At 50.3% G+C, this 12,812-nt stretch overlaps 5 protein-coding genes across 5 annotated transcripts; 2 read left to right on the top strand and 3 right to left on the bottom strand.

Moving 5' to 3' along the window:
* Positions 1–374: 374 nt before the first annotated feature.
* On the top strand, positions 375–683 carry FTJAE_3066 (uncharacterized protein; the record flags this gene model as incomplete). The annotated part of the gene is made up of 1 exon (XM_037349323.1): positions 375–683. The coding sequence occupies one exon, from the start codon at positions 375–377 to the stop codon at positions 681–683; it is 309 nt and encodes a 102-aa protein (XP_037209852.1).
* A 466-nt stretch (positions 684–1,149) lies between these two features.
* Positions 1,150–1,570, bottom strand: FTJAE_3065 (uncharacterized protein; the record flags this gene model as incomplete). The annotated part of the gene is made up of 2 exons (XM_037349322.1): positions 1,150–1,197; positions 1,241–1,570. 2 exons carry the CDS (start codon positions 1,568–1,570, stop codon positions 1,150–1,152), a joined length of 378 nt encoding a protein of 125 aa, XP_037209851.1.
* A 6,138-nt stretch (positions 1,571–7,708) lies between these two features.
* On the bottom strand, positions 7,709–10,000 carry FTJAE_3064 (uncharacterized protein; the record flags this gene model as incomplete). Its single annotated transcript, XM_037349321.1, has 1 exon — positions 7,709–10,000. One exon carries the CDS (start codon positions 9,998–10,000, stop codon positions 7,709–7,711), a length of 2,292 nt encoding a protein of 763 aa, XP_037209850.1.
* Positions 10,001–10,093: 93 nt separating this feature from the next.
* FTJAE_3063 (uncharacterized protein) lies at positions 10,094–10,906 on the bottom strand (the record flags this gene model as incomplete). The annotated part of the gene is made up of 2 exons (XM_037349320.1): positions 10,094–10,286; positions 10,332–10,906. The coding sequence occupies 2 exons, from the start codon at positions 10,904–10,906 to the stop codon at positions 10,094–10,096; spliced, it is 768 nt and encodes a 255-aa protein (XP_037209849.1).
* An 889-nt stretch (positions 10,907–11,795) lies between these two features.
* FTJAE_3062 (uncharacterized protein) lies at positions 11,796–12,146 on the top strand (the record flags this gene model as incomplete). Its single annotated transcript, XM_037349319.1, has 1 exon — positions 11,796–12,146. One exon carries the CDS (start codon positions 11,796–11,798, stop codon positions 12,144–12,146), a length of 351 nt encoding a protein of 116 aa, XP_037209848.1.
* Positions 12,147–12,812: the final 666 nt, after the last annotated feature.

The raw sequence follows: 12,812 nt of genomic DNA, 5'->3' as shown, positions 1-12,812 counted from the left end.
TTCAATAGAAGCTTTTATGATGACCAATGAATCTTATTATACGCCCTAAGGCTGGTCTTTATATTATATATAGTTCGGCACGCCCTGCTTGGCCTGATGGGCATACCGAGTATAGGTGAGAGCTTATTCCGGCAGAGAGAACCTAGAGTGCAATCCACACGTGACAAGCAATAAACCAGAGTAAGCTGCAACTCGAAAGTGCTTCTTTGACTTCTATTGTTTACTTTACTTTTTCTTTCTTCATTAATTATACCAGTATACAAGTATGTAGCTTATTGGACAGATGAAACGCTTGCTGATATTCACGTGACAGGACCCGATCGCCAGACGCGATGTTAATGCAGGGAGGCTCCGTTTCTCCCAATACCGGAAAAATGTCCTGGTCAAACAGTCAGGAATTCTTAGACACCATCGAGGAGTCCATGGCGGAGGTCAAGGCAGAGTTCAAGGCGGTACGATCTGAGCTGGACCAAGCCCGCACAGCAGCCCTTCAGGCCAAGGACGAACGTGAACACTACGAGACATCATTCAACAATCTTGAGAAGGAATACAAAGTCTTGAAGGAGGAAAGCGAAAAAAAGGATAAGCAAATCGAAGAGCTGAAACAGGCTCTGAAGCATTATGAAGACCGATTTTTCCCGAACGAACGACGATCATGGCGGGACCTCTATAAGGGGCAATAAACATGCGGTAAGAAACTTGGCGATTGAAAGCGGCGTTGGCTGATGTGATGAAGCATGCAAAGAGATTGCAGATTGGACAGGCTGAAGACTGAAGTGAGACGGGAGTTGCAGGATTCGTAGTCCAGGCTCTTGAAATGAGGATTGGTATCTCCCGTGAAACCTTTCGTGCAGAGGGCTATGCCAGCTTCAATAAATTCAGGTCCAGACCTACTTCACCGTGGCAAATTATTCCGCGATTAGTCGTCACTCTGAATTTATGAGGGAAACTGAACTATAAGGCTTCAGTTCAACGACCGTCCTGATGATCGATCTATCAATGGCTAAAGTGACATGGGACTAAACAAAGACAAAGTATTCAACTGGATACACCATCGCTGAGCAAGTTCGTCGGTTACATTGCTGTCGAGTCTCAGTTCCGCCATTCACACAAAACACCCGATATCCATCTTGCGATTCAACGTCATGGTTAGACAATCTCCCACTCGCTCTTCTCAGACTTGTCGTCGGTGTTGGCCTTTTAAAGTTAGATTGGTATCAGATTAGAAGGGTCAACGTACCTCAGGACTCCCCGGTCCGTTCGCCGCCCAGAGCGACTCGACATCCGTGTTCATCTTACGAGCGAAGTAGTCGGCAGGGAAGAAAGCCGGACCTGTCGTCCACTTGACGAAACGTTCGCCCCCAATCTCACACATCTCAACACGGGTCTCGCCCTCTTTGAGATCGTCCTTGGCATCTCCAGGGTTGCCAGCATTGGGATCAGACTTTCGGGCAGTCTTCAAGTTGGACTCAAGGACCGCGGCGTAGCTCTTGGCCTCTTCGAGTTCCTTTTGGAGGGACTCGATGCGGTCGTGAAGAGCGCGGAGCTCTTGGTCGGTCAGAGAAGGCATTTCTGTTGTTTGAAGTTAGCGGGGAACAGAACAGAAGATGTGAACTGACCTGCGTGATGTAGGTGGGAGTGTTTTTGTGGAGTGCGAGACTGTTATCAAAGAGCAAGATGATCCAAGGAAATAAGTCCAAGATGACGGGAGTGGAAGAAGGATCCAAGAGATGAAGAGTCAAGATGAATAGTCAAGATGAAGGAGAGTGAAGAATAGTGAAGAAGATGGAAACTCAAGACGACGGTCACAACTGGTGGCGGTTTAAGCGAGACTTGTGGAGCCTGCATGTTTGCACTCATTGAATCAGCTTGGGAATGGTCTGGCAGTGGCAGGGCAGACGAGTTCCTGCATGAAACACTGGCACTTCATTGGTTGGGGCGGTTTTGTACCACTACACACTGGGACTTGTTCAGCCCTGAGTTGGGGACTCGGACAGCATTGGAAGTTCTGGAGGTTCACGGTTGTTCCAGGGGAGCCGAATAGTGTTTTTGCAAGTCCAGGAACAAGATGAACGCTGATCCACAGCGACTGTCAAGTTGATATCGGGAGAATAGAAGCATGTCCTTGTTCAAAGTTGGTCCGGGAGGCAGAAAAGGAAGTTGAATATATTTTGAGCCAGATGAGATTACTCATACTCAATGGATCGACGGTTTGGCGGTGCATTTTTAATCGTATGAGATGGACCTTTATCGTATTCCTGAGGTCTCGAATTGGGTGTGACTACAGATGGAGGTCGTGAAAGAACATTTGTGAACAAGTCAAGAACACCTCGCTAAATTAACACACGCATCGACACTCAGTGGATAGTAATGAAACCTTTTCTCAGCTGGAGATTACATGTAAATGTAAAAATAGAAAAGTGATAGAGATCTTTGAGTGAAATGTTCTATTACCCTGTATCGTTACAGAGCCGCACTTAACCGAGATCCCAGATCTGGACCCACAATTTGTTGCCCAAGGCGAACCACGGTCTCAAAGCAAGCTTGGGCAAGGCAAGTTCGCACCTGCATTTCAAGCTTGCGATCCTCACACATCGACTCATGTTTCGAACACGTCTCCCAACCGTCCCTGTGATAACAGCGCTAATTGCACAGATCCAGCGCGCAAGAAAATCAACCGAGTTTGATGAAGCGCGACAATGTGATCACCATCACTGTGGCGCAACAGACGAAGCCGACGTTGGCTGCCATCGCACAATCAGCTTCCCCCGTGCAGTCCCTGATCCTGAAGGGAAACCAAACGCCGACCGATTCTCTAGAGCGCACAAGCGCAGGAATCACTTCCACCCGAAAAGCCCATGACCAGCGATCACCAGCCTCAGCGTTCCGGACAGAGTCGAGGTCAGTCTACGTGCGGCCGCCGATCATAAGCAAGTGAAGACATCCAACAAACCAACGGGCTAGCAAGGAAATCATGAGACTTTGAACTGTCAGAGGAGCAGAAATCGTAAAAGGAAAACGTCAAGGGTATGTGATCCTTGCATGCCGCTCACAATCGCTGACCAAGAGATACGCAGGCGTCGGGACTGAACATTCCGAACAAAGGCGATTGCCACGGTAAATTGCATCAAGCGACTCAGGCGAAACAAGGTTATGCTTCAACAAACTCTACCACGACTGGATAAGATGTTCCCGACTGGATATGAGAGATGAGACTCGCCAATCGCCCCGTCGTCAGTCCGTTTCCGCTCAATCGAACCCCAATACATTGTGATACACACGATAAGGCGACTTTGAGACCTCCAATCCCATCTGGAAGAGCCCAACAGGGACCTGACTGGCCGCAGCATGCTCGGATCGGACGCGCATCAATAAACACACTCCCAGGACGAAGCAGCCGACTCGATCTCCAGTGCATTGCCGACGACGAGGCCTTGAGTACCAGAAGTGACCTTCGCTGCGAGGATGAAGAGGCCGTCTCGTCCTCTTCAGATGGTCGCCTCCGCTCGACCACTCATTCCAGGATCCAACATCAGCTTCAAGATACGAAATCGCATCATAGGACTACAGAAACGTTGACGACTTCCGCACTCTCACGACACGCATCTCAACATCGCTGCCAAGACAAGGAGTGAGGTCAAATCTGGACAGATCGTGCCCTAGACCTCAAATTCTGCTCCTATACTTCTAGCAAAAATGATGGAGGGAATCTTGTGACGAGCGACTGGCCAGTTCATGCATCTGACTACAAATCGTGCTCTCCACAGTGAGATTTCTCATCCATTCTTGAGCCGCGGATGACTTATGTGAGAGGCTTGCGGTAAGTTGTGCGCAAAAGCGCCTACCCAGCTCTTCAAAGGCCAATTGATCTCTCATCCTCTCATTCACTTGGTGCCATCACCATAGGCTTCCAATGTCGCTCCAGCTCTTGCGGCCCATGATCAGTAACGCGCCCATCTCGACACGATTCTCAATCCGCTTGAAGCTCTTTCTTACTCTTCAGCAGGACCTCTGTTCCAGTTTGCCGAATTGTCATGTCGCCCGACCGTCTGAACTCTCCTGATGAAAACGAGACTAAACCAGACACCTTCTCTTTTCATTGCTCACTCCGCTACTGCATCAGCAACATCCCCTTCCCGACCGCTCCTTCGACCGACCGGCACGCAGCTTCAACAATGAGATCTTGAATTTCTTGTAGAGGATCAGCAAATCTCTCATGAAAAGATCCCAGTCCCCATGGAATTGGCGGATGTCCCTGGTGTCAAGTTATGAGCGGGAGTTTTATCATCCAAGCCATCTAATTGCAACTACTGATCATACCGAGACAGTGAAGACAAGATCCAAGCCCTGAAGCCTTCTACAGCCAAGTTTCCCGAACCCAAAAACCAAGCCGCGTTACAGGCTTCCTCTCGAAATCGATCTCAGCCGAAAACTGCCCCAAACCTACATCAGAAAGCTTTCCCAAACGTCGCATGCTCCGACATTTCGGGCGTCCCTCTAGCTTCCGTGCCTCAATGAAACTCCCCCATCGTTGAAGATGCCCCGAAGGGCGAAGCACCGAAGATTTGAAGAAGCCCAAATCAGGAACGTGATCAACCTCGGACGGAATCGGGCACCGAAAACTGGCGCTTTGGACCTTTCCCAACTACCTAAGCCGGCGGCACCCTGGATGTTCCAAGCTGATGTCGAATTTCAGTGCATGCCCCCAGCTTGAAACTTCCTCCGTATCACCAAGGGCCCAAAGGCAAGGGGTCTCTGATTTTTGCGCTCGGTTTGGCGGACGTGCAGTATTGAGCTCACGAGAATTTCAACAAGTAATCCCGCTGACATGCCATTCAATAGCAACATCCAACCTCGCAAAATTACCTCCGAACCGTCCCTCAAGAGAACTCCGACGCCGACCTTGCCCATGAAAAATACCGAAAATCGCAAAGCTCCGTGGCCATAACACCCCAATCGCAACCTCGTTGGGCTCAAGACGAAATGAGCCTCAGCCGGGATCAATCTCAGACCCCTTTCCCTCCCGTCAAAGGCAAAGACCTGCTTATGTTATTCGATCCAAGTCGATATCCTGCCGTGATCCCCATGTTACAGCCCTTCCGCGTTGCCAAGATACCAAAGATGAGCGTTTCGTCCGATTACATGCGATCGCACTCAGGTTTTTAGAAAAGGCTCGAACGACTCATGAGAGATAATTGCGCCATATTATCACCAAGAAGTTGCACCCCGACCCAGCATCCGCGCCACTACGCCAATACCGTGCATCCTTCATCCCCAACCTTCGAATCACTCTCTTAAAAGAGACTCTCTATCCGTAGACGGCCCTCGAAAGCTCGTGGTGCTTTGGTAGAAGTGCCGGTGCAAGTGGAGCAGGACGGAGCCCGCAGAGATGAGGGCATCCCTGACTGTCATGCCGACGGGGCGGGATACACGATTCGCGATTCAAATACTGTTCTGCAAAGAGAAGACTCCCCAAAGGCTTTTTTATTTGCTCGCGCTTCCCATAAGCCTGTCTTCGAAAACAGTTTCAGAACATTACACTCTGTCACCCAACACAACACGGAATGGCAGGTCCCTCTTGCCATTCCAGCGACAGTCGCGATGTACACATTCCTGATTTGGCCACCACGCTCTCGGCAATTGGTCCTCCGACAATAAGCTTATGTTGTTCGCACGTGGTATTTGTCTTTTGGAAGGCGCGCAATCCATTTTGGGTATGTTCAAGAATACGCCGAATTCTTGACCATGGCAGCAGTTCAGAGGCTAAGGAACTCGTAGAGAGGTCCTCACCTAAACGAAGCTAGTCCTTCTTCACTGATTTGGATATCTCGCTTTCTCCGGGGATGGTTCATGTCTGATCCGCCTGCCTGTTCAGAGGTGTTGGTCGGGAGAACTGTTTGCGTGTGTAACTCATGGAGATGCGGAAGAACAGGAAAAGCCATTTAAGTTCATCCTAAAGCTACCTAAATCTTTATAATTGAGACTATACTAGTAGCAAATGTAGCTTGGCGTAAGATTATTTCTAAAGTCACTACGCACTCGTTGTGAGACAGAAGTCCAGGGCAAGAGAGTATCTTGTTTCTGACAGCGACTTTTGAGATGGTTAGTTATCTTTCGTCCAGCTGCAATTGTAGTATATTTCGACTGCGTAAAAGATGAAAATAGGAATGCAAAATGCATATCTTTCTCCGCGACTGTAGATGCATCATGTCAGTGTTTGTACTTTGCGAGTGTTTGGCTAGGCGTCTACGTTGAGGGTTCCCCCGGTGATTGCAAGGAAGAGTCCCCCGAAAGAGCTTGCAGATTTACTGCTAATAGCTTTGCGGGTTGTGATGATCAATTTTAGGGCTTATGATTATTTTTAGAAACATTGATTAATCTTGGGAATGCTAATTTACTCTGGAAATATTCTTCTTCTCGAGAAAGGAGTGGAACGCACCTGTCAGTATCGCTTGGTGAGGGGTCTTGTTAGCCCCTTAAATTAGAGGTTCACTTCTACTCCAGCCAGAGTCCGGTCACAGTGCGAGAGTCGTCTTCACAACCGCCCTCGTCTCCACAATTCGTTGAGTCCAGATGAGTTGTTTCATTGAAAGATCCCTGCTGAGGCGCAACCAACAGTCACGCGATTATTCCCCAACAAAGCTTTAGCCGTTCAAGCGAGCCAGCACCACGACCAGCATCAGAAGTTTGAACCGAGCAAGCAATCTTAGACAGCGAGTACCTCAGACGCCTATATAGTCGAGCCGCCAGAAAGCCAGGACTTTGGTTGCATCGCATTCTAGGTCGCCTTGTCCACGTCACAACAATGAATCTCGCTAAAGTTGTGACAGGTTACTTCCGCACCCTCGCTCTTGAAGCTGGCGCCCAAGCTAATGCAAGTATCCCTACGAACACGACCGAATACCATTACCTTTCTGCCCCACCGACCCGAACCCGCTTCTAGAGTCGCGTGATGCGCGTAGTCGCTGGGCCCGAGCCAAGATAGCGCAGAACTTCCCGCTCCTCCTCTAGCGCACGCAGAGGGGACGAGCTTTGCTCAAATCCCCCACTTCCGCCGTCAGAACTCAATCTGCGCCTCTCCCGAAACAAGAGGTATGGCTCGGCTGCCAAGATAGAGTCCCAGCCACCAAAACCGCCACCCCCTGAGCTGCGACGCATTCTACCACGCCCCCTTACTGTCCAATTCTTGCCGGATTAGAGTTTGGTACCGATCCACGTGTCCTTCCTCACGAAGCAGGTGTCTACGGTGTCGGTCCAATAAGATGGGGGTTCGTGTCCGAAACGGGGAATCTTTGTTTCGGAGGAGGAAGGCTCAACCCATGGTTCTCCATCGGTGATTACGCTGCTTTGGACGGACGAGGATGGCGGATTTTTTGAGAAATAGAAGATAAAAAGCTTTGGGTAATTTGTTACAAGATTCGATGAATAGTGAGGACTTGTAAGAGCTATCATATCTTAGACAAACTGGGTCACATTGATCTTCAACATATAGTTCTCCCTTCACATCCCATTACCTCCTGCCCTTCATACCTCACTTCGAACTCCAACATCTTCTTCTCTGCCATCCATCACTTCTTCTTCCTCTCCATACCCTCCCAGTACCACCGTGATTAATCCCATGTTTCCCTCAAGCTGAACCACTCGTCGGCTGTGGCGAAGAGTTTTGAGTACACCGTGAAACATGTACCAAACGAATCCTCCACCCTACTCACCCAAGAAACTCGGGTTGTCTGTTTAGCTTCTTCCACTCCTCGTCTGGGTCGATCTCCGGGTTACCATGCAGTGTCACAACCCGCCTGCTGGCCGCCAGAGTGCGCAGCACATTGTCAAACATTGTCGCGTCAGGCTTCTGCAGCCCATCATCAGCATCGTCTTTTTCCTGCAGGCGTCGGAATTTCGTGCTTGTGGTTTTAATGTCTCCAAAGATCAAGAGACTTGACTTTTGCCGGGTCAGTGCAACGTTGAGACTTCGGTGCTCTGCGACAAACGATGGCCCGGTCTCGTGGGTGACACACAAGGCCAGAACCACAATCTGGGCTTCCCGTCCTTGGAACGTGTTGACAGTTGAAGGCGTGACATCCTTGAGTATGTCGTCCTCTCTGAATCGCTTCCTGATTGCCGCAAGGTTGGCTCGGTAGTAGGTGATGACGGCAATGTCAGCGGGGTTGAGCGAGAGTTCTTCAATCATCTTGACCAGAAACTCAGCGATGAGATCTGCTTGTCGGGGATTGAAGCGTGTCGCTTTGTGAGGGTAGTTTCTGCATGGGCAGTTGAGACAGTCGAAAAAGACAGGGTGGATCCGATCTTCACCAGCTGAAGGAATGCGATGCTCAAGTCGGAGGTAGGTCTCGACTTGCGATCCGATCGGAAAGTTCTTCACTTGACAATACGGGCTGTACTCAAAATGGGAGACCAGATGCGGGTAGACTGTTCTCAGGGAGAGGTCAAAGAGACCCTGCGCCATTCGGTGTTGGCGGTAGAGATTGAACACAGGCCATCCGAGTCGAATGAACAGATGGAACCAGGAGATGCGGTAAAAGAGCGCAAACCTGTTGGTCGGAAATTTCTTCTCCTCCTCAGTCTTGTCGCGTCTGTCCTTCCCAGTGTGGAGCAACTCCATCGCCGTTGGGAGCACGGGGGCAAGCTGGTTGGTGTCGCCGAAGAGGATCATAGGTCGAGGAGTATTGCCGAGAACCAACAAACCATCGGAGCAGAACAGTGTGGCAGCCTCATCAAAGATGACGCCGCGAGCCACTTCAGAGTTGTATGATCTGTAGAGGAAAGAGTTGGATGTCGCAGGAGTCGTAGCCACGACGTTGGAGCATTTGATGACCAGGCCCATCAGATTGCGGAGGGATTTCTCGTAATGGCCAGTCCTGTACAGTCTGCGCTTCGTCTCCGGATCGCGCTCCTCTGCAAATTTCACAAGACCCGCGAACTCGGAAATCCTGGGCTGCTTGGCGACGAGCCCCTTGAGTCTCTGGTGGAGCTCCCAAAGTTCACCGCTGTCGTCGCAAGTCAATTCGGGGACAATCCTTGAACCCAAAACCCGCAGCGTCCACCAGCACAGAGAGTTCTCGAACCTCCACGCCGACGAGCTTCGCGTGCCAGGCTTGAAATGAAGTCCGGCCAAAGCTCGAAGACACTTCTCCTGCTCGTCTTTGAGTCTGTATCCCCGGACCACCATCAGCTGAGAGACGGAGACACCATCGGCGGTGAGATTCTTAATGATAGTCTTGGCGAGAGCATTGGTGCGGTCGAGGATATTGTCGGTTGCTTCATTTGAAGCGGCGCTCAGATATACGTGCTTGATGGTCGGATTGAGGCACATGAGAACTGTGATGGCCGAGGCCAGTGTCGACTTTCCAGTACCAGGAGGTCCAGAGACAATTCCCAGGCCGAAATGGAGTTTGCTGAAGTACTGCCGAACCTTGCTTCGATCAGCTTCGAATACAGAGCCAAGGCAGGCATCCCGAATCTCGACGGGCACATCCTTGAAAAGGTCGAACTGAGTCAAGGTGACATTGGCTCCCGAGCGATGAAGGTTCCATAGTCCGTTGCCGATCAGAAGCTCGTTGAATATGGTCTTGCTGTTGGAGGCGAGACTGTCTTTCACGACTGGCCAGACCTCTGGGTCGCTCAGACGATTGATGGCATGCACTCGAAGCTCCTCCCCGTACGCGTTGGACTCGCAGATGAGTTGCACTAAATCCCGGTCTTGGCTTTCATTGTCTCTTTCGTACTTATCGTAGGCGATGGGCGAAAATTCGTGTCCGTCGTCGCCTTCGTGCGGGCGCAACAGGATGAGTGGAATCTGGTCGTATGAATCAATATCTTTGGGGAGTTCGGAATCGCCATAAATCACTGGCGACGCGTCCCACACAACACGGCGTCGGGACGCGTTGGGTAAGAACTCGACCTGCAGCTTCGTGTAGGATCCCTTCAGTGCGCGGTGGACAGCACGCCAATGCCGGTTTTCCTGGGACGTTAGTTTGGCCATGGGCTGGGTCAAAGTACTCACGAAATTCTTTTTGGGGGGTTCCAGCAGACACAAGAATCTGGCTGCACGTTTGATGGATTCGTTGCCAATCTTCTAGATGAGCGCCGGCATCTCAACGTCGTTGACATGTTCCAGGTCGTGGTGAAAGTCCCAAACATCTTGAACGTGGATCTGAGTCCAAGCAGTGTCTCTTTCATTCTGGTCTTTGAAGCGGGTTGTTTCGGGGAATAGCATGCCTCTCATTGCGGGAATCTGTTTATTGTAGCGATCCCAATTCCATCCGTGACTGCACAGGTTAGATGATGTGAGGAAGATGGTAAGCAAGACTTACTGAGTGCCGTATCCATAGCCACTGGGTTTGCACCGCTGATTCATGGCGCCGATCACATCGTCCATGTCATCCTTGCTGGCCTTGACGATAAGACTAAAGCTTTTCCTCTGGAGAATCTCTGGTAAGGAGGCGACCCCAGCGATCGGAGTGTGTTTGTTGACCCATTTGTCGACATGTCCGTTTTCTCCATGAAATGGGAGGCCAAAGCCAATGACTGTAGTCTTGGAATGAGGCGAGATCTGTAGCTCTACACGTCGGTATTCGCTCAATTCGCCATCAAGACCTAAAAGCTGTTCACCGTCTTTGGTAAGCTCGCTATGAGTCGCGGTGAAACCCCCTGGGGGAAGTTCCATGGTGACGTGATGAAAGGCCGAGTCTGTCGTTGCATAATCAGCGGAATACCAGCCCCAGGTGCTCCGATCAGTGCTGCGAGGGAATGAAAGTCGAATCCCTTTGGTGTTCAGACTGATGATGATATTGCGCGATGAGTGAAGCTGAGTATGCTTCAATCCCTCATCGCTGGCCTCACCGAGGATCATGCTACAGAGGATTTGGCGGCGATGAGGTGTCGCCATGTTTGTTGTGGGTGCTTGTGATGCGGAAGCAGGCCTTTGGAGGTGAGATGATGAAGCCGAAAAACCCACGAGCGGAGAGATGTTTTGAAGCAGGCTGCAGGTCGCCTCGAAGAAGCGGGGCGGGTGTGGTTACACGAAGGGTGCCCCCGAGGGGAGAGAGCTCAAAAAGAAGAGCAAATCACAAGCGAGCGAGAAAAGCAACACTCACGGAGGGGCCAAGAGTCAGTGAATCGCGCTAGCTTTCTTTGGTCTGGTGGAAGATGTCTGAAGTTCTGTGCTTTTTACGCCTCCCAGACATACGCCGTCAATCGCTTCCTCGCATCGTTTGACACAGCTTCACCCCCATACATCTCTGAAAGCCACATCATCTATTGCCCCTCACTACCCAAATACCGAGAAAGAGTTCACCCATCACCCATCAGCCACTAACATTCGATGGTTGCCTGAAGGACTCACCATGCCTTCAGGTAGCAACAGTACCTGCCACCCCTGGGTCCATCGAATTCGAGGGAGAGTTATGAGAAACGATGTCACCTGCCTCACTTTCATCGCAAGCAGATTTGGCACTGAAAGCATTGTCAGTGGAATTTGCTCCGACTGCGGTGCAGACCCTTGTGAGGATTACATCTTGCAGTTCCTCCGAAAAATTGACCGGCAATGGCAAGAGTATCGCTTTCTGGGGATCAACGATTGCATGGTGAGGGTACTGTTCATCGATATACTAAGCCAGCCTCTTACGATAATGCAAATCACCCGCTGCGAGGTCTGCAATAGCGATACCCACCCAACAATCATGTGCCTCAGGCTCCTTGATGTTTGCTTTGTCAGTGAATGCCCCTTATGCGCCAGCTCCCAACACTATATCGGCGGCTGCCCGATGTTCACCAGAATGGACCTTACGCAGCAAGTTCAGGTGCTTGTCGCGGATCGCGCTGGCCTTCCCCCGCTGGGCAAGGGCTTTCCTTGGTGGGATTATCTTCATCGATGGATGAAGGACCCCGTGTCTGGGAACAAGATTCTTTCTGGGTTTCCATGGTCAGAGAAATTCACCAACGAGGTCAACTCGCGAGAAGGTGGACGATACGTCAAAAGACTTCAAGATGTGTTTGACAAGGATTTTGATCGATCACTTCTGCCGGTGGATGAGAGTACCCGCACGATCAATGGTGTTTACACCAACCTGTGGTGTCCTGCCAACGTTCGAGGCTGGGTTGAAAGCGCCGAGTCAAGCGATCAGTGACTGTAAACACTGAGGTCATGTGGTACGTCTTCAACCCTTTTCCATCAGAGTCACGGCAAGGACTACAAGCTAACCCATCGTTTTCCAGCAACAAAACCTCAAAATCAAGCGAACATTCTCTAGTACTGTGAGCATTTCATACATGGCTTACTGCCGTGCATCTGCAGTCTTGCTGTGGAATCGCTCGTTATTGTTTACGGCCACCCGTCTCTGTCTAGAAAGACAGGAAGATACCCTAGGTAAATTGGGAAAATGGAAGCCAATGGCATTAGCAGGGTTAGCCGAGTGTTTTTTTTACGTAGTCGTGCCGCTATCATCTAAATTCTGTTCATCAAAGGCTCCATTTATCGATTGTGAGCTATATTGTGAATTGCCTCCCATTGACTTCATAACTCCTGATTAACAACCCCAAACCACTAAGTATATCTGGGCACCCTGACGACAATCTTCATCTCTTGTGAACGAAGCAAACCGACCTTCCAAGCAAGCTAACCCATAGACCTCAAATTCCGTACTAAACACGTACACTACGCTGGGGCATTCCAGTCAGGAAAGGTTATTCGAGTTTATACGTCGCCTTTGATTTCATGAAAACGTAAAGAGTAGGCATAGACGTTTTATTTGTATCTCAACTGGTCTGCGGCTACCATTCCTCGTCTTGTTGCG

The sequence above is a fragment of the Fusarium tjaetaba genome, assembly GCF_013396195.1.
Source record: "Fusarium tjaetaba strain NRRL 66243 chromosome Unknown NRRL66243_c0000061, whole genome shotgun sequence".
In the NCBI taxonomy this organism is placed as follows: Eukaryota; Fungi; Ascomycota; class Sordariomycetes; order Hypocreales; family Nectriaceae; genus Fusarium; species Fusarium tjaetaba.
Note: the sequence above shows the minus strand (reverse complement) of the source record. Positions and strands in the feature narration are given on the sequence as shown.